The following is a 20,369-nucleotide window of genomic DNA, read 5'->3' on the forward strand; positions in this document are numbered from 1 at the left end:
AACCACCTTTGTCAAACCGAACCATAAATATAGATTTTATATCCTGTCATGTACATAGAGGTTGTGACAAAGTGACCTTTTTTGACACTTTGATATATCTTAAAAATATTTGGTGTTCATCCAGATTGACGAAACACTTTCTAGCTGCTATACAAATTAGAGATGGACCGATCCGATATTAGGTATCGGTATCGGTCCGATACTGACGTAAATTACTGGATCGGATATCGGCGAGAAATAAAAAATGTAATCCGATCCATTAAATATCAAAAAAGCACCTCACAAAACTTGCGACACGGCGTAACTCGGCTCATAACCGTAGCAGTCGGAGCAGTGTGCATCACGTGATAGAGCGGCTGTGTGTATTTGTAGCCTCGCTAGCAAACCAGCATTTCATCTCCGAGGAAGTTATCCCAGAGAGAAGTAAAGCAAGTGTGTAAGTTCATCTCTGAATGTTTGTTAAGCTTAACCACCGATATATGGAGCGTCTGCCTCTTCTCTCTCTCCCTCTCCTGCCGCTACTTCATGAAACTCCTTAATGATCAGCTGATCGGCTTTTCTGTCGCCAGTCCGTCTCTCTTCTTTGTTTTTGGCCCACTTTGCACCAGAAAGAGGAAACCAGCGGCTGAACAACAGCAGCACGTTTAACCTTGATAAGCTGTTGTTAGAATTTATTTAATATTACTTTCTAGACCAGGATCCTTTTCTACATAGCTGACGGTAACTGTGCAGGGGCGGATCTAGCAAAGTTTAGCCAGGGGGGCCGATAGGGCATTAACAGGGAAAAGGGGGCACAAAGGCATACTTTTCTTTCTTATTCTCATTTAAAATGTCTAGCTTGTAATAAATAATTATCTGAATCTTACACCCAAAGTTTTAATCTGATGTAAAATGTATAGAAGTCCATTACTGTATATAGTAACTGTTAAATGTCTAATATACCCCAGTAAGCTATAGTACTTTTTCCTTTGGGAAGATACCATCTGTGAATTCTGCAATTCTGTAGTAGAAAGATGTTGAATCTATTTACTTATTCTTGAAAAATAATTTATTTCTGTGCATTTTTTTTCACACTGCATCAAATTAAAGTTGATTATGTCGATTAAGCATCATGAGATGGAGGGTGGGTGGTTCCCTATTTTTTTTTTGCTGGGAGTTTGCAACCCTATTAGTTAGGTTGCTTAATATTTCTGCTAAGTACTCTTTAAAATACCAGAATAGGAAGGATGGAGTAGGTTTAAGTTTATTAGATTGATCAGTATTGCTGAACTATGAAATATTTTGGGTGCAGTGTATTTTTTACATACAGGTATAACAGAGTAGCTTTAGTGTTGTTGTTTATTTAAACTTGAGTATGAATTTATACAAAATGCAGCAAGATATTAAAGAAACAGTTTTATTGATTAAAAAACACACTATATCGGATTAATATCGGTATCGGCAGATATCCAAATTTATGATATCGGTATCGGTATCGGACATAAAAAAGTGGTATCGTGCCATCTCTAATACAAATAAAGTTATTATTCTAAACTGTATGAATAATTGTGGCATCACACCTTCAGGAGCTGCTCGGCCAGTGAAACCTATGAAGCTCCTGGCACACAGTTTTAATGCTGATGTTAATGCCAGAGGAGGTTTGGAGCTCTGCAGTTACTGAGTCAGCAGAGCGCTGGCATTTTTTTAAAAAACTATGACCTTCGCCTCGATATTCATGAGCACACAGCACAGTTGAACTTATTATGAGGCCCATTTATACTCTCTGTGGACCTGAAATGATCGGTGGATTAACAGCATGCTGTTTGTTCCCGTGTCTTCTCTTATTTAACAATTCAAATTCAACGTCTAATTTCTATTTATTGTGCATTTATCAAACACAAACAGCCTGCTGAGTGAAAATGGAGACTTCATCATAGATGACTCTGTCATCCTACTAGAAATTTAAGAGCAGTTGGATTTTGTGTGTTCTCAAATGTCTGTCGAGTGCGGCGCTGTGATTGCTCACTATGATTCGAGGTCTGCGGGTTTTAGCTGCATCCCTGCCAGACAGAGGACCTTGAAAGTAGAAAACCATAAAGGCAGCAACCAGTAATTTTCTCTCTTCTGTTCAGTGTTTATTTCTTTGTATTTCACTACCACAAAAACTCGACTTAAAAATATAACGTCACCGAACTCTCTCCGATCCGTTAAATTCATTTTTATCCCTAGATGCCAGCAGAGTGGGACGTAAAGGCTTCGTCTGTCTTCCAACGACACGCGCTGGTTAAAGATTTAAAAGGGATATTAATAATTTCTCGTGATCTAATCCTTCTCATGTATAGTTGTCCATGTGGGATTCTATATTTAAAACTAGGGCCAAGAAGAGTCTACAGCACCTCTGCCACTTCCCCAGAAAAACATCTTTATTCTTTTAATGCAATTTAATTTAATTCAATTTCAAGTTAATTCAAGAATATAAAATAGCATTTGTTTTCTCATATAAAAAAAAAATATTTCAAAGCGAGTTGATAGTTTAAAAAAATGACACTTTTAACCCCCTAGTATACCACATTCATCTTTAGCTTGGTATTTTTAGTCTTGGACTCGACCGGTCTTCTTATATCAGCTCTTCAGGATGTCCCTCTGTTCACCCATGGAGGCTGTTTATCTCTTTAAGGGAGTCGTCTCTAAAAAAGGAAACTTTCTTTTGCTGTTTTGCACCTTACCTAGCTTCCACAAACTAAATCTGGTGTCGTCCTCGGCATGCTGGTGCATATAAAAGATATTCTTCCAGAAAGAAAATGGGCGGGGTATTTTAGATTTCACTTCTAATCATGTTTAATGTTTATAATTTGAATTTGTTGAGGCTGCTGAGTTTAATCCTGGCAGCTCTTGATGTGAGTGGGTCTAAAGCAGCAGTATAAATGACATCCTGTCCTTTGTGCCAGATTCTCTGAGTTAGTCCACTGTGGTAGCTGGCATTACCAAGGAAACGAGTGCGTGAGCAAGCTGCTGATGCCCAGTTCTGTCAAAGTGGGCAGTGGGCACCCCGCTGAGCTGCTCAGCACAGAAAAAACACAATATATACATCCGGCTGCTTATTTAGAGATCAGCACAATTATTGTTGTGTGCATCTTAATCCTCTGATCCAGACCTGTCACCCGTCCACACTACTGGCTCCAACTGGCCACTCCTGTTTGCAGGCCAAGGTCAGACACCTCAACGCTGCAGCTGTGGACTTAGTAGTAGCTGGTTGTGCCAGCTACTACTGAACCTTTTACACCTTCTTCCCTCCACGTATAAATCAAGAAGCTAAACATCTGGATGTGCTGCATGACAAGGGATTTACATCATCTTTTTAAACCCACTTGAATGCCCCTCTTTTTTTAAGCTCATCCATATCCATCAACAATTTATTCTTAATATTAAAGATACATGGTGCCCAACAGAAGTGGGTTTAGTTCTCCAACTTGACTGCAAATCATTAAGCTTTTGAGACCTGACGTATTGTTGGACGTTCAAGCAACCAAGCTATCATTTTGTTACTGTTACCTTTGTGATATCAAAAGAATAAAAAGTGCTCCTGAAAGAAGGCAAACTGTGCTTTTCAGCAAGCCATGATTCACTACACAAGTCACAGTTTATTCTTCAGTGAGAGCAGCTTCAGTTTTGTGGTAAAAATGAAGAGTGGGTGTGTAAAAGCGCCTCGTAAAAACTATTAGAAAATTGTAAAACAGTATGAGCAGAAGACAAACATGTATTAAATATGAGGTTAAATCATATTTAGACGAGAGCAGGAACTGCTAACATATCATAGCACTGGAAAGCTATAGATCCAATCCATAGATTCTCCTGCTACTGTGATTTAGTGCTACATAGAGCACAGAATTATTCAAACTATGAGATATCCCGTGGTACTGATGCTCAAATCTTTCTGAAGAAAAAAGACATTTTGAGAATTGGGGTGAGATTTAGCAGATTTGATGGCGTCAGTTTGATTGTTTTTCCCAGATGAATGCCTAACTAAAATTAATGTTTTTCACAAACTTAATTGCATATCTTTAAAAGAAGCCCTGCTCATAATTTTCAATGTGAAAGTACATTTTTCAGCCCATTGAATCCACTAAAAGAACCAACCTCATGTCTGCAGTTTAATATTGACTTCTTGGATGCAGTTTGTCTGAGCCAAAGCACCTGATGATATCATGGCAGGCAGCAAAGCAGAAAGCTGTGGGCTTGGCTGCGGAGAGTAAACATCCTTTGAAGAGGGAACACAGTGCCATCTGCCTTATGACACAATAAGGAAACGATTAGATTGCTGTTACTGTGTAAATGTACGATGAGAGCTGTGATTAAAACAACCGATCAGAGAGTAAAATAACGCAGCTGTTCTGATTATTTAAGTGAACACACACTGTGACCTTCGGCAAGTGTCTGTATTTGATGATGAATCAATAGACATTAGAAACTTATACGTAGTTAGAATTGAATCAGCAGTGCGATAAAACTGAACATTCACCATGTTGTGTGGATACTGATCATCCCCTACATGAGGGTGATGTGATGTGATGTGATTATGCCTGCATGAAGAGTCTGTCCCCTTCTTCACCTTTTTGCATCTTTAATGTGGCTGATTCACTTCCTCGCTGTTTGCTTTTCTGAGTATTTGGAGTGATGTTGATCCGTGGTTATCTTCTTTTCCTAAACCAGGCCACAATTGGAATCGACTTCCTGTCGAAAACCATGTACTTGGAAGATCGAACGGTAAGTTACAGCTGTATCGTGTCACGAGAGAGATGTTAAATGTTTGTCTCCTTCAGACAGAAACTGTGTGAACTGTGATTGTGTTCAGCTGTGGAACAATGACCTGTCTGACCACATGTAGTCCTGCTAGTTTAAATGTGTCTGCTGATCTCAGAGAATTTATCATACAGCTGTACGACCTTGGAAATGAAAGGTCCGCTTTAATAAATAATGAATGTTTGTCAGCCTGTGTGTGTGTATGGGGGGAGCTTACTGTTTTCAGGCTCTCTGACTATCTGAATGATCTCAGCCTCCTCAGCTTTCACTCTCTGAACCCCAGGTGAGGTTGCAACTCTGGGACACAGCAGGACAAGAGCGCTTCAGGAGCCTCATCCCCAGCTATATACGGGACTCCACCGTGGCCGTGGTGGTCTATGACATCACAAGTCAGTGCAATTGCTGCTTCTTTTTTATTGATATGTCACAGTTTTAATGTTTACTGTATTTTGAATGTATTTATTAAAAGGGATGGTAAAGAGAGTGATGGAGATCAGTGTAAACCTCGGCGATGTAAACAGACAGGCATGATCTTAGTCAGACTGCTCATTTACAAATGTAATCCCTCAATAGGTCACATGCTACCTCTGCTTCAGCTGATTGAATGTAAACAGCATCAACAGTAACCGTTCTGAAGCCCAGTACTGCTGCATTGTGGTCCAGGAAGTGTGTGTGTGAGCCATGTTTCCATGAAGTGCATCACACTGCACGCATGCTTCTTAATCAGCACTCTGAGCTCATCAGTCTTGTTGCCCGAGGATCTCTCCTTTCCCATATGACGCTGGAACCGTTTATGTTTCCTCCTCTTAGCTCCAGCTCTGCAGCCCCGTCATCTCCTTAGTGTCTCCTCCAGGTTAACAGGTCTTGTTCTGTTTAGCATCGCTGGTGTACTCGGCGGCATCATTTGTTCCTATGTAGCTCTCGTTTGGCAAACTGGAAAAAATCACAATGAGAAAGGAAAACAGGTGCATAAAGCAACAAAAGTATATTAGTTATTAAAATTAGAGATGGTGAACTCTTGATAAACTGTTCCAATATTTGCTTTTTTTCCTTTACTGACAGCAGAGTCAGACAAAACACCCACTGTGGCTTTTCAGAGGGTTAAATGTGTTTTATTATCTGCAGGCAGAAGAGCTGCAGAGTATTGAGAGGGGCCCTATATTAACTGTGCACCCTTCATACTCACAGCTATAATCATATGATGCATTAATTCTGTACAGGTAGCTCTTTTCACAACATGGCACACAATAACCTGTCTATGTTTATTAATTATTAACACTAATAATGCCGCAGTTACTCTGCTGAAAAGCATGCTGGGCAGATAATATGTTGAGGCTTATGTCCTTTAATTGTTCTTACAGGGAGCTTAAATTTGCTCATAAAGCGCTCATAAAACTTTGAACTAATGCATGCTGATTGGGCCTTTAAGGATTTATGACAGGGCAGGCTCCCTTAATAGCACCTGTTTCCAAACGATAACTCCAACAAACGTTAGGAACTAGTCAAAGTCCATCAGAAATGTCCAGGTGTGTAGAAAAAGAAGCTCTTTGTGGTGGATGATGCTATCTAGCGGCTGATACTATAAAATCTCTGTTGCTGCTCACTTCCAAAAGTGGCTCATGAGGCTGTGATGTCATCGAGGTATTTTTCTTCAGTTAAAAGAAATAAAAGTGAACTGTATCTAGTGTCTTAGCCACTTTGATCAAAAGCTTCAGAAAGCCTCTTTCTGGAGTAGCTTGTTGGCACTCTCTATGAAACAGGAGGTCCACAGAAGTTCTCCATTATATTAGAGATTGCTACAAGGAACCAGGTGAGATAAAGATAACATGTCACTCAAGGCTAACAGGTGTTTTTCCTGAAGACGGAATTGTTTGTAAGTCCAAGCAGAGTTTATTTGAAGCTGCACTTAATTAACACTAACCAGCCAGATGTTTAACTTCAATTGAAAACGGCAGCGATAAAAAGTGACCTCATATCGACCCGAGAAGCAAAACAGGTGGTGAAGACCTGACTCTGCAGCCCTGTGTGAAATCTTATTGAAGAGTTAAGTTGTTTGTGTTGTCCTATTTTAATTATTCCGTGTACTGCTCACAGAAGAATGAGCTGCTCTAAACTTACATAAAGGCCATCGGATGCTTTGGCTGGAGGACCCTGAGCTACACCTGCTGAAGTCATTCCTACTTCACGTTCTGTGTCTTACTTTGTGAAACAGTTGGATTTCCACAATCAGATTTTACAAATATCAAGTATCATCTCGATATTTCCCATCAAAAGTGACTGAAACAAATAGAAAATTTTTGTCACTTAGATTTCATTTCACGTTCCGATTTATCTTTCCACCCTTAACAACAACCATTTTTCTGCTTCTCCACAACATATTTCTTTCTGGTTTTGCTTCTCTTTGTACTGTGTAGCTTTATCTGGATCATGTTTTCTGTCTAAAAGAGAAAACAATTGAGACACTCAGCATGCAGGAAATTAATTTAACCCCGCTTTATGGAAAAACACAGGCTAACTATCCACTCCTCCTTAACCCATGTTCTCTTTCACCTTGAAAAAAACATGGAGTCTTGTCTCATCAAATTCCCAGTCGAAGAATACAACATGACCCTTTATCTGCATGCTGGCCAGCATGCATACTCATTCAACCCGACAAGGTCAAAGGAATTTATTAGTGACCTTAACATGTTCCAGAGCCAGAAGTAGCTGTGTTGTATGTTGATTTATTGTGTAATTCCATATACAGTAGTAACCACATTTATGTGCACTTCAACACGTCCTCTACCAGCTATTATTTTTAGACTGGGAGTCATTTTTAAAACTGTAAATCTTCTTTATTAATGCAAGATTATCAGCGAGATTATAACTCTTACAACTGTTTTTCACAGTGAAATTACAAAATTACATCATTTCCAACACTGATGGAAAAAACAACAAAGTCCAACCAAGAAGGAGAAAAATAAATAAATTCAAGACTTAAATGATAAATTTATATGAAAACAGTGGCAAATTTAATAGAAAAATAGACTAATGATTGACTAATGATAATTATTAAGTAATCAATAATTATATGGAGAAACTCGTATAACTTTGCTGAAAAAATGTCACACTGGGAGAAAAAATAAAACAAATCTATGAGAAATATTTTAGAAAAAAACAGTGAATTTCCAAGAAAAACATGAAAAATGTATGCAAAAATGATCATTTATTAGGTTTTCATTATCAAACCTGAAAACCAAAAGTAAATTGCACATTTAATGTTTTTGTCACCCATGCAATAGAAATACATCGTCTACAGTAAAATTAGAAAATAATCTGATATCATATTTTGTCTTGTGGATTAAAAAGAAAAATCTTTACACAGTCTGATAGTGACTCTAATTTTGCCTAGAACATTTTTTGCATTATTTTATGATAAACAACATCATAAAATTTCATACATTTTCGTAAATGTTTCTAATAAAAGAACTGAATTGATCATGGATGGGACACACAGCCTTATAATTTATTACAATCCTTTTTATTATACAAATACATTTTCCTGTGGGGGACCTGTGTTGGCACTACCAAGCATGTTTAAAAATCAAATGAAATGTCAGTCATTTGAGTCTGATGTTAGTTTTTTAACATGTTTTTTTTTTATTTTTATTTTTTCAACAGATGTCAATTCTTTCCAGCAGACATCAAAATGGATCGATGATGTGAGAACGGAGCGAGGCAGTGATGTCATAATCATGCTTGTTGGCAATAAAACAGACTTGGCAGACAAGAGGTATGTCGCTCTGGTCTAATGAACAAATCTTTGGTGGAGAGACTTCTAAATCTATGTGGACACCAAAACTGAAATCAAGCAAGTTTGATGCAAAAGTTAAAATTTAGATCTTGTCAGTTACGTTGACCTTTGGTGTTCATGAATGATGAATTATAAAGGATGATTCGGTGTATCCTCTGATAAAAGAGAATAAGCACTGATAAAATTCTGTGCTAGCATGCCAAAGTTAGCTCTTTTTACCATCATTTGGCCAGATTTGGCTAAAACCAACAACATTGTAAAGAAAAGGGTCAAAGTAAATAATGTGATACAGCAAATGCCCAAAAAAGCAGCCTGCTGTGATGATGGATTAGCTCTGTTTCTCTGTGGAGGGTTTCCTGGAACGCCCACATTTGGAAACCTTCCAACAGGAGAGGAGGTGACCCTGTTTGTTTACTGAGATCAGCCGCAGTGTTTTGGAGTTTAAGAGTCAGAAATGTGAAAATGAATCGGTCTGCGATGTGTTCTACAGCATCACGGATCACAGATTCTGACCTGAGATTGATGCAGTGAATATGACGGTCAGACTAGGGTTGATCTTTCCACACAGGAGTGTGGCTGCTCCTCTGCATAGGCCCATTGCAGCTGCTGCTCCATCAGTTTCAAAGTCAATAACCCATGCGGGTTGAGACGCCTGTATGTCATGGCTTTGTAACTGCAGCTGTTGTAGGATGAAAGGCGGGGCATACCTGAAGAGGTCATCAGTATGTTGCAGCCAGCTGATGTTAGATGTTGGAGTATCTTGCTGAAAAATCTTATATAAATATTTACGCCACCCCAATGAGAAATAAACTGGCTATGTTTATTACTATTATTATTATTAGTATTATTATTATAGTGATTATGGAGGGGGGGGCTCCTGTCTTTGGAGGACTTCCTGTCAGACTGCCTGCTTTGAAGAGGGAAAATTATTGCTTGCTTTAGTGTTTTCGTCTGTAGGGACACTTGAGCATCATGAGCTGTGTGTATGAGGGAATTCATTTTTATTCATATTCTATATGAAGCTGCAGACTGTGTCTGTGCAGGAAAGAGTAGGTGAGAAACTGCTGATGAGACGCAGTGTTTAATAAACCTGAGATTGATTTGAAGTGGGCCGGCTGAAAAAAAACAGGGTAGACGTGAGAGGACATGGAGCAGAAATATACGTTAGTGAACAGCAGAAAAGAAAGAGAGAACTGAACCATAAAATTACTTTTGTCCTGGTGCAAAAATGTCTTGATGTGTATAAAATGCAGGCTGGAGATCAATTTCAGATGGTAAAAACTATGTGATGTGAAAATTGAATGAAAATGACCAGCTAATCTTTTAGAAAGTTACTGCCTTTTTCTCGTCCTTTTTTCTGAAACCATTTAGAAATGCAAAACATTTAACTTACCCATTACATGTTATTTATTTATGCAGAGAATGTGTTGAAATACAGACGGAGACAAAGCCTCGTCCAGCCAATCTGTTATATCAGTTACAATGACCAAATTTATGATATTAATATACAGTTTTTTAAATTTTGTTTTTGTTTACATAAAAACATTTGTTGTCAGGATATCCAAGAAGTACATCCAGCAGACTGTGACATTACATCCCCAATGTGGGCGCAGCTTTTACCTTGGTAAATTTTTTAACCATGAGTTATCTGCCAAGCTGAAGTTTTGGTGGTTTGCTAGTCTGGAAATTTCAGGTGTGTTTACACAATGCTCTAAGAAACTGGAAAAAATGAAAGAGCTACATCTCAGACTATAAGGGCCTCAGTTAGCATGTTCACCTCATACAAATAAATATTAATTAATTATTCTAGAGTCAAATGTGAGGCAGACTGGGTAATCAACAGGACAATGATCCCAAGCACAGCAACAAATCTCCAAGAGAATGTCATGGTCCTGGGTGTGACCCAGTGTTTTGTATTTAATCTATATTTCTTGATTATTTGTTATTCATGGTTTTAGTTCTCTTGAGGTTATATTTTATTGTTCTAGCTTCTAGTTTCAGTCAATGTGCCTTCTCAGTGTCCGTGTTATGTCTTCTCTGTGCTTTTTTTCCTGTTCCACTGTTCATGCCTCTGTCTCAGTGTCAAGTCCGCGTCTCTGTGTTATACTTCCTGTTTTACTTTGACAGTCTTTGTCTTCCTTTGTCTTGTTAGGTCTGATTACTCCCAGTTGTGCTCTCCTCCTGTGTCTTATTCCCTTGTTTATCTCTCCGTGTATATAAGCCCTGTGTTTTCCTTTGCTCTTTGTCGTGTCGTACCCTCACCATGCTGTCTGTTTTTCCCTCCTTGTTCCTGACCAAATTCTAGTTCGTAGTTCCTGGTTTGTTTTCGTAGTTTGTGTTTCCTAGTATTAGTTCCCTGAGTCCAGATTAGCTGCGCTTTGAGTGTAATTTCCCATCTAAGAGTCCTGAATTTGGGTCCCTCCTCCTGCCTGCCACACAGCAAAACATGACGGAGAATGACTGAAAAAGAAAATAACCAACGTGATGCACTGATCCAGAAGAAGTCCAGACCTCAGGACCCCACTGAAATGCAAAATGTGCTAAATGTGGTTCGACATGCTGTAGTTGTTTTTTCTACACACTGCTTCTATATTTTGGTTTAGTTTTTGTTAAATAAATAATATAGAATAGAATAGAATAGAATAGCACTTTATTGTCATTGTACATGTGAAAAGAAATTGTAAGTGCTCCACACCAGCTGTGCCGGAATACAATATGAAAAAGTAGACAGTAGGAATAAATAGCAAATATATATATGTACATACATGTATACAAAATAAGAGAAAGGCACGTGTGTCATGTGTTGTTGCCTTACTTTTACATTAATTTTAAGACCTGATAGAGACCGGCTAATTCTTTATTGTGTCCTGACGTGTAAAACCTTTGAACTGACAGAGGATGAACTTTCTTTTTTCCCATGATTGTATAAACCACAACCAGTTTGACTGAATGATAAATGACCTCACAGTGCTTGCCATTGTTCCTGCCACACCACTGGAAGGGTCAGTTCCTGTGGGGAAACAAAAGGCTATGAAAAGTAACAGAACTTTGGTTATAAATGGTTATAAATGACTCTGCTCACTCACTGGAAGGTTGACTTTGAGCGTGGTAATGAATGAAACGTAAGAGTAGGTTTCTGTCTGTAAACATGGGTGCCAGAACTAAAACCGATCCCCTGATTTACTGATTAAATGTAAATGTACTCAGGAAGCCTTTATCTTTCTTTCTCCATTTGTCAAATACAAAATTTTACTGAATGGCAGGTTTTCCTCTCGAATCAAGTAATTTAAATGTTATGGCCGGCTTTATTTTAGCATGCAGTAGCAGCAACTTTAACGGCCTTAGAGAGAAATTCCCTTTGGCATGTTTGTGTCTGAGCTCTCAGCCTGTCAGTAACTGTGAAGAGGAAGCAGGAAAAAATGCTGCTGATTGCAACTTTCAGAATGTGTCTCGCTGGACCTGTCAATAAAGGTTCATGGCCACAAAAACAACAGGCGAAGTAAAAAGGCTCAGGTTTGAGGCTACACTGAGACTGCGTGGGAGCTGCAGGTCTGCAGCGGTGTATGCACACACATAAATTATCCCACGCAGTGTAAGAAATATATTTATCATCTTCAGCTGCTGGAATTTCAGGTGATGTCTTTATATGTTTAATAAGCTTTAAGCTATTTTAGAAATGTGTGCCTCCAGCTAAAGTGCTTAAACTCACTGAACCTTTTTCTCTTTAATTTGAGGATAATTTAGCTTCGGTGCAGTTTAGTTTTTCTCTTAATGCGGTGTGGACGTTAAAGCCTCCCAGTAAATGTTCCGTGGTATAGAAGTAAAGACTGTTCAGTGCATTAACATCACCTCGCCATCCTCTTCCAGCGTGCTTAGGTAAATCAGCCTTATTAGCCGTAGTTGCAAGCCTGACAGCGGTTTGTTGAAATCAGTGCAGGAAATCTGAAACCCTGCAGGTTTTTAGAGCTCCAGTTTCAACCAGCAAAATCTTAATGAAACAATACTACATAGTGTCCTATCTCTTGCTTATGTGCTTGGACTTGCTACAGATGATACTCCATGACTGTTACCATTATACAGTATATTCCAGTGCAAACAGCATTTTGTACAGGAAATTCACTGACAGCTGTACAGACTGTTCTCAGCCTCTTCAGGCAATTTGTGACAAACACTGAATGCTAAACCATTTCCTGTGCAATATGTGCACAACATTTTTTTCTTTCAGTTAACTAAAATGATTTTTCCACAAACAGCTTTAGTTTCTGGTTGACTACAGTGTCCTTGGCCTCCACGTAGGCATCAGAAAAGCAGCAATATTAGTTTGGTGGAGCCATATTTTGGACTACATGTGAATGCAAGCCTTGAACCTGCATTCTTTTTAGGCCAGCAGGGGGCGACTCCTCTGGTTGCAAAAACCCTAATGGCTCTATAGATGTAGATCTATAGAGCCATTAGGGTAGAGAGATATAGATTTATGGACAAAACAATGAAATAAATAAAGTTAAAGAATTTAAATGCTTCTGTAATTATCAGAAAATAACAGTATTTCTGTTGTCATTAATTATATTTTGCTTATATTCTCATTATATGTAAGTGGTTTTGTTTTGTTTTTACCTTTAAAACCATTTTAAAATAAGTCATTGTTAGAATTTTGTAGATTTCTTGAGGAGAAGCAGAGAGCCATGTGTGGTTATGTGCTGTGGTGTGATGAAATGATTATCAGGAGGAGCACCTCTGTGAGACGGGCTCTCTTTGTGTTTGTTGCTTTGTTTATTCATGTGTGGTGGAGCTTTTCACAGTGCTTAGTGCTTAGGGGAGATAAAGTATGCAGAGTTTAGGTACCGTACATCCCCAGGAGCTCTGTATCAGAGAAATCTAGTGTGCATCATACACCAGGCAGCCTCAGCTATGCAGAGCCTGGTGTGAAGACAGGAAGCAGCTCACCGCATTGTTTTAGTCCCTTTTTTTTCTTCTATGTTTTCGATCCTACGTCTTACCCCTAACCATGTCTTGACATGCAGACAAGAGGAGCTAGGGATAAAATCTCCAATCTTGAGACCTGATCTACCTTCTAAGCCACAGCCACGCCCTGCTGACCCTTGATGTCAGGACTGAGCTGAATGGTTTAGCCTCATTCAACCAGTTGGCACTGGTTCTCTGTGTGTTCTTCTAAATCCTGCACAAATGTGATTGGTCAATTTGACTCAAACTACAAGCAGAAAGCCAGAAAACATCCACAAAACCATCACTTGTTGGTATTCACAATATCTGCTCTTGCAAATTAGAGGATCAAAAGAAAAAGTTAGTGGTCTAGAGGTAATTCAGGTAATTAATACTGTAAGGCTAATGTCTTATCCACCCTGAGGCTGTTTGGTGCATGTTTTTCTCCCAGCTTTGCTGTTAAACCTAAAATCCAAAAGTCTATACATATCAAAAAAGAATCACCTGGTTTGGTAAAGTGCATTTTAATGAAAAGGGAATAATGATCAAATCAGTGCTTTTGTGAAGGGATTTGATTACTGCGAGTGACGGTATTGTTGGGGTAATCAGTGCCGCGAGAGAGAGCTGATGTCAGTCATTTCGATTACAACTGTAGTGCTTTTCAAGTGTGCGTGAGCGTTGCTAGGATGCCACATATTCCACATCCATCACGCACTTTTCTTTCCAACTGCTTGTCTGATGATGACTAAGGCACCATGTTGTTTAAGTTGGAAGTCAGACGAATGCATCCAGAAATAGTCCCAGAAGCTCTGGTGCAACTCTGTCAGGTGGTGTTATTATGTAAATACATCTCTAGTGCACTGTTTTCTGTTCTCGCTGCAGGAACTTCTATTTCTATCCCCGAATCTCTTTCTTCTGTGCAAACTGAAAGAGACGGGAAGCAGTAAAATATGAGGCTGCTGTGTTTGAAGCTTTGAAGAGACCAGTCGGATGTTTTTAATGGAGTAAACACCTAACAATGCTTTCTGTGAGGACAGACTGGTCTAGTTTTCTGGGGCCGATTTAAGCCGCTTGTCTTAACGAACCTGCTGGCTGTTGAGGCTGCGGAGTCAGCAGGATCGAGCTGATCTCTCTGTTTGTGTTAATGGACACCTGACACAGTCTCAGTTTCACAGCGAGAGCCAAACAATCGCTGCCAGATTCATTAAAATGTAATGCAAATTGGCTGTTATTAATTTCTCCCAGGACAAAGTAATTAATCATTTTCAGCACATTAGCCAAGCCTGGTGTATCCTCACCAGCCTAAAATAATAAGCTGCTAATCGTGCACTTCACAGTGAGTCTCTCTGCAGCATCCATTTGTCTTTGATGAATGTTAATATGAGAAAATTAGCCTTGGCTTTGTGTCCAGATAAACAGTGTATTATTATCTCCAATCTGTGTTGTGTTTTGATTGAAACGACTCTTCATTTATAGGCAAATCACAATCGAGGAAGGCGAACAGAGGGCTAAAGAGCTGAGCGTCATGTTCATAGAGACCAGTGCCAAGACAGGTTACAACGTCAAACAGGTGAGTGGGTTCAGAGAGAGCCTTGTGTTCAGCGTTTGCCATTTCTCCCTGTGAGTGACAGGTGCAGTCACTGAAAAGCTGCCTGGATGGAGGGCAGCTTAAAGGTGCCCCGTGGAGATTTTTGTTTACATTCACTGTGTGCGTCCCTGAGGTCTGATAAACACGCAGAAGAGACTTCCTGTCTCATAAAACGGTTTCACAGCCGATTTATTTCGTAATACGTGATTTGCATTCAACATGCTTTGCTGGCAGTCTTCAGGTTTCAGTATGTTGAATCCTGGATGCTTAAACAGCATCTCAGACCTCATAGTTCCACACCTGTAGCTGGATGTGGGAGCATTTTTGCCACTGGCATGTTGGCTTTTTGGAGACAGCAGTGACCATATTTGTTAAGGTGGAGTGCTGAGTTGTATGCTAAAGTTTGCTGGCTTGGTTAATAAGCTTGTTATTAAGATTGTATGGAAGCGTCACACAGACACAGATACCTGCTAATTAGTGCTCAGAAACATCCAAATAAAATCCCAGAATTTCGCTCATCAAAGGTGGAGCTCCCACTTCTTGGACAGTCTGTTCAGTACAATTACCCGCACAGCAAGCCAAGTTATTTAATATAATTATTATTTGTTACCAGGCTTACGGCCCGCTGTGCCTGTTCCCATCGCTCATGAATGAAACCACAGACATTTATCATGTTATTCTGTTTATTTATTTCTTCATTAAACACTGTAAACAGTGAGATGGCAAATATGGCTGTTAAATAGTAAAGTTCATTCTGATTGATTAACGCATGAACAGCTGCACAAACATGATCCAGAGATCCAGTTTAGGGATTCCAGTTAGCTAAGGTGAAGCTAACTGGAAACCCTAACCGGAATATGCCTTTATTCCAGTAATATTGTGGCTGAATTATAGCAAAATTCACTTGATGAGGATGGAGTGTATCTTCCTCCATCTTTATACCCTCCATGTTTATTTTAGCTGCAGTGTGTTCACATCCAAAACAGAGATTGGTGCAATAAAGCTTTTTTTATCGAAAAATTCATTTGTTAGCACTGTTGGTCAAAAACTCGGCCCTGCTGCTGCAGGCAGAGCTCTGCATTCATTCTCTAAATGACATTTACTTACTAACGCTAATGTTTAGAAAAGATTTAGGGGTTTCAGATACAAAGAGGAGCATAGCCTGGTTCATCAAAGGTGTTTCTGTTCCTGAACAGATGATCTTTGTTGGAAACAATGACTGTCTGTGAAGGTAATAAGCAGTGAGATGAAGGGAAGCTGCACTGTGTCTGTCAGTGAATGGTGTTCCTGGCGGGCGCCTTGCTCACCACACAGCAGCAGAGACAGAGGAGGCTATTCTTCACCTTATTTCTGGGCACTAACAGTGAAATGGCACCGCCGAACAGAGCTGTGAGACCTGCAGAATAAAGGTCACAGTCCTGCCTTTTACAAGCTGCCGGGCTGTGCCAGCCTTACAGCAGAAGGCGTTTATTTTTATTACCTATACTGGTCTATGAATGTGAGTTGGTATCGGTGTGTAACTTGTCACAGATAGCCGAAAAGATATTTGGGGTCATTTTAAAATGGTGTTATCATTTGCAAATTTGTGACTTTAGAGTAATTCGATGAAGAATCCATTCCTCCAACCTGACCCATCACTGTCAGCTGAATTATTTTATGTATAATAATTTTAATATCTTAAAGGCCATGAAATTTTTTACTTTGATATTCTATGAATATTTACTGATTTACAGGCCCTCAAACTCCACAGGTCCAAATTTGTTACATTTGATGAAATGTTCAGGACTGAAGACATGTTTAGGCTCTGCAGCTGGATAGTGTAGTGATAAGACCTTTAGAGTGGAAGTCGCAAGTTGGATTCCCACCCACTACCTAGTAAGGCTCCTGGCTCGACCCCCCCATGCTAAAACCAAGCCCTGGAATGGCGTGGCTGTCTGCAGCTTGGACCCAAGCATTTCACTACATGTTGTACTGTGTATGTGACAAATAAAATTTGAATTTGTTATAAACTGCAGTCGAACATCAGTTTTACACTCACTACAAGTGCCACAATCTAAAGAACAGGCATGGCTACCAGACACTCACCCCCAAGCCTCTTCTTTATTTATTTATTTATATTTTTTAAAAAGGGGGTTATCTGATTTGCTCCTTGTCTGGCTCCTCACCCGGATCTAATTTGCCTTGGGAAACCCTACGGGGCGAATTGCCCCCGACAACATAACTCCTGGGATCTCTAGATTCCACAAATCCCTCCACTGTGATAAAGTAGCATTTCACAGGCGGGAATAAAAATAAACAACAGAATTTGAACCTACCACTGTGCTATTGTACAAAAAAACGAGCTGATTCCAAGGCAGTCCGGTAGGAACTTTTTGTTCTGTTTAGACTTCATCGATTTCCTTAAAGTGGAGTGGCCCAGCTCATGATTTTCAGAGGATTTATTTATCCCTTCTCCAGCTATTTCAATTAATAATGTAATACTTTAATGTAATAACAGTTAATATGCTTTATTTTGTATTTACATTTTTCTTTTTGACCCTAATATGCCACCATCCTATGCTGATCAGCAGTGTATTAGGATTAGATTAGACGCTAAGTGTTGTGTGACCCTGTCTTCATTCTGCTCTTGTCTTTCAGCTGTTTCGGCGTGTAGCTGCTGCCCTTCCAGGGATGGAAAGCATGCAAGAAACCAGCAAAGAAGGGAGTATCCTTTAAGCAGCAGGCACATTATTGTTGGTTTGCATGGTTCTTCTCTTACACACCAGCGTCTAATGTCACTGTGCCACCCACCCTTTACCGGTCGCTTCACCATCCTGTGGTAATTGCGTATTACATGCTAGCAGGTGCAGTTAAAAATAAGGGAAAATGCAGACAGTATAAAACACTGTTGAGTCACTTGTAGGTTTTGAACATACGAAAGCATCCTTGTTAACATTTTGGCAGACTGCAGACACACACGAGTTCGGTCACTAAGTAATTCAGCGATGACGTATGGCTTTGTGATTTTGCGTCTGCATACGATCACAGTGGATTTTGAATCAAAAAGATGTGTTTGCAGTGCAGACATTCAGCTTTTATTCATGAGATTTAACTAAAAATTTGCGTTAACTGCAAGTTAAATTAAATCCATTTTTATATACTCCCCTGTTTTCAGATTAATCTAATGTTCATTCAAATACAGATATTTGTTCTACTGGTTCTTTCTCTTTGATATGAAATCTCTTTTTTCCCAGTTTTAGTAAATCTTTTATTTAAATTAATTATTTTAGTCACATTTGTAACAAACAGCTACCTTTTTGACTCTAGTTAACACATTTTTAATTGAAGTAGCACTAAAATAAAATTGTTCTGTGGGTTGATAACCTTAATAAACTTACGTCCGTTACAAAATCACATTACAGTCCTAAAACAATGATCACATTGTGTTTCTGCACAGGCCTGAGCTTGAGGTGGTAGACCTTCATATAGTTAGCCAGTCTTCTTTTTTTACCATATATTAACTTATTTCGCCCGCCTTAATATAGTTATGGAGAGATTGTCTGATAGTAGATTAGAGATCCCTTTATTATTTGCATTAATATAGCCTTTATAAGCCTGATTTAATCTTTAATTAGAATCAGTCCATCCTCCGCTGTTGTTTTAAATAACTCTTTAAATTTGCAAGAATTTGGAATTAATTGGATTAGCTATTCAGTTTCTTTTTTGTAATTGAATTCAAATATATTTTAAACCCTCCTAAAAAAGTAATATTACGAAAAACAGAGAAAAGAGGAAACATTCTGATTTGATGCCATCAGTCACCGCACAGGTGGTGAACTTTATTTAATAGACGACTGCCACCCGTCTAATTAAAGTGTTTTCAGTGCGACACTCTCAGGTTTTTGTTTTTTGTTTCATCACTGGTGCCTGACAGGCAAAGGAGGGGGCGGTCAGTCAGACACTCAGTACCTGCAGTTTTGTCTGCGGTGTCTCAGGTTTGCTCATTTAAACAGTGACAGGAGACTCAGCCATCAGCTGCATACACCTGTCCTGACTGACACCTCATATCTGTTACTGCCAGCCGAGCATGTCACAGCTTCACCTGTGGACGGTTTGTCGGGACCTGAAGCATTAAAAAACAAAACCCTAGCACAGTACGCTTTTTATTCGGGAAATAGGAGGACCGTGAAAGCTGCAAAACACATGAATTTTCACAGAGCGATTACCGCATCACAGAAAGTTCTCCAGACTAATGAATAATAAACTTGTTTGAAAGAGCAATCTACTATTACTGTGAAATAAAATACAAACGGCTCATTTATTAATTTATTTATAATTATTCTACAGAAAACAAGTGTTTACAAGTAAGAAGTCTCAGCATTAACATTTAATCACCACATTATTACTTTGAAAATCAGCCTGCCTGGGATGGTCTAAGCCTGGGTGCTGGAGAGTAGAGTTTGTCTGCTAAGTAAACCTCAGATTATGGAGTGTAGTTTTCATCTAGTCAAGCAAAACTGGACCAGCACTTTAACTTCTTGAAATACTTGAGTGTCTTTGAGAGTTTGCCTGACCAGTCTACGGGCTTTTGCCTTGGAGAAAGGATTTCATTGCGTCCCTTGAGGTGTCCTCTGGAGAGTCCTGCATGCCTTCAACCATAGCGAGGCCCCAGTGGGCACTGAACTGGGTCAGAGCTGCCCTTCTGTTCTTGAGCCATTCGGTGGAGGATGCTGGAATCAGTGGTCTCGCCTCGCCCCTGGCTTCACCGAGCGGTGACCTCTAACTCACACTGGGCCGGTTTGCTGTCAAGTGTGAAGCAGCTGGGATGAGACTCAGCACCTCCATGTCTGAGGTCGTGGTGAAAAAGGGTGGAGTAGTCACTCTGGATTGAGGATGAGTTGAGTTGCTTCCCCAAATGGAGAAGTGAAGTATATGGGGGTCTCGTTGAGTTAGTGAAGCCCTTAAAAGCCCTTTTCCCTAATTTTGTTCTCATTTTTGGGACAATCAATTGTATGATATTGTGAGAACAAAGGCTGGTTGTGGTTTTTACACATATAAACACATAAATAAGAGGGAACCAGCCCAAGGAGATTTATAGATAAAGACCAACCAATGGGAAAGTCTGCGAATATACAAACATTGACATTTAGCAGCAGCATACAAAGAACAATGATGTACACGATTTCCATAGCCAGTAATAAAACATAAAGGACAATGGCAGACAGTAGCCAACCTCTTTAGGTAGTGGACAGGTGCATTCATATAAAGCAGGTAAAAAAGTTGCATGAA

General features: G+C 39.5%; 1 protein-coding gene across 1 annotated transcript in view; it reads left to right on the forward strand.

Moving 5' to 3' along the window:
* The window catches only part of rab6ba (RAB6B, member RAS oncogene family a), a 68,080-nt gene that overhangs the window by 37,286 nt on the left and 10,425 nt on the right, over positions 1-20,369 (forward strand). The window contains exons 3-7 of the mRNA XM_031730514.2: positions 4,690-4,743; positions 5,063-5,168; positions 8,440-8,551; positions 14,990-15,083; positions 17,739-17,805. Of these exons, the coding sequence (XP_031586374.1) occupies positions 4,690-4,743; positions 5,063-5,168; positions 8,440-8,551; positions 14,990-15,083; positions 17,739-17,805 (433 nt within the window). The remainder of the gene's footprint in view (positions 1-4,689; positions 4,744-5,062; positions 5,169-8,439; positions 8,552-14,989; positions 15,084-17,738; positions 17,806-20,369) is intronic.

The sequence above is a fragment of the Oreochromis aureus genome, linkage group 23, assembly GCF_013358895.1.
Source record: "Oreochromis aureus strain Israel breed Guangdong linkage group 23, ZZ_aureus, whole genome shotgun sequence".
Classification (NCBI taxonomy): Eukaryota; Metazoa; Chordata; class Actinopteri; order Cichliformes; family Cichlidae; genus Oreochromis; species Oreochromis aureus.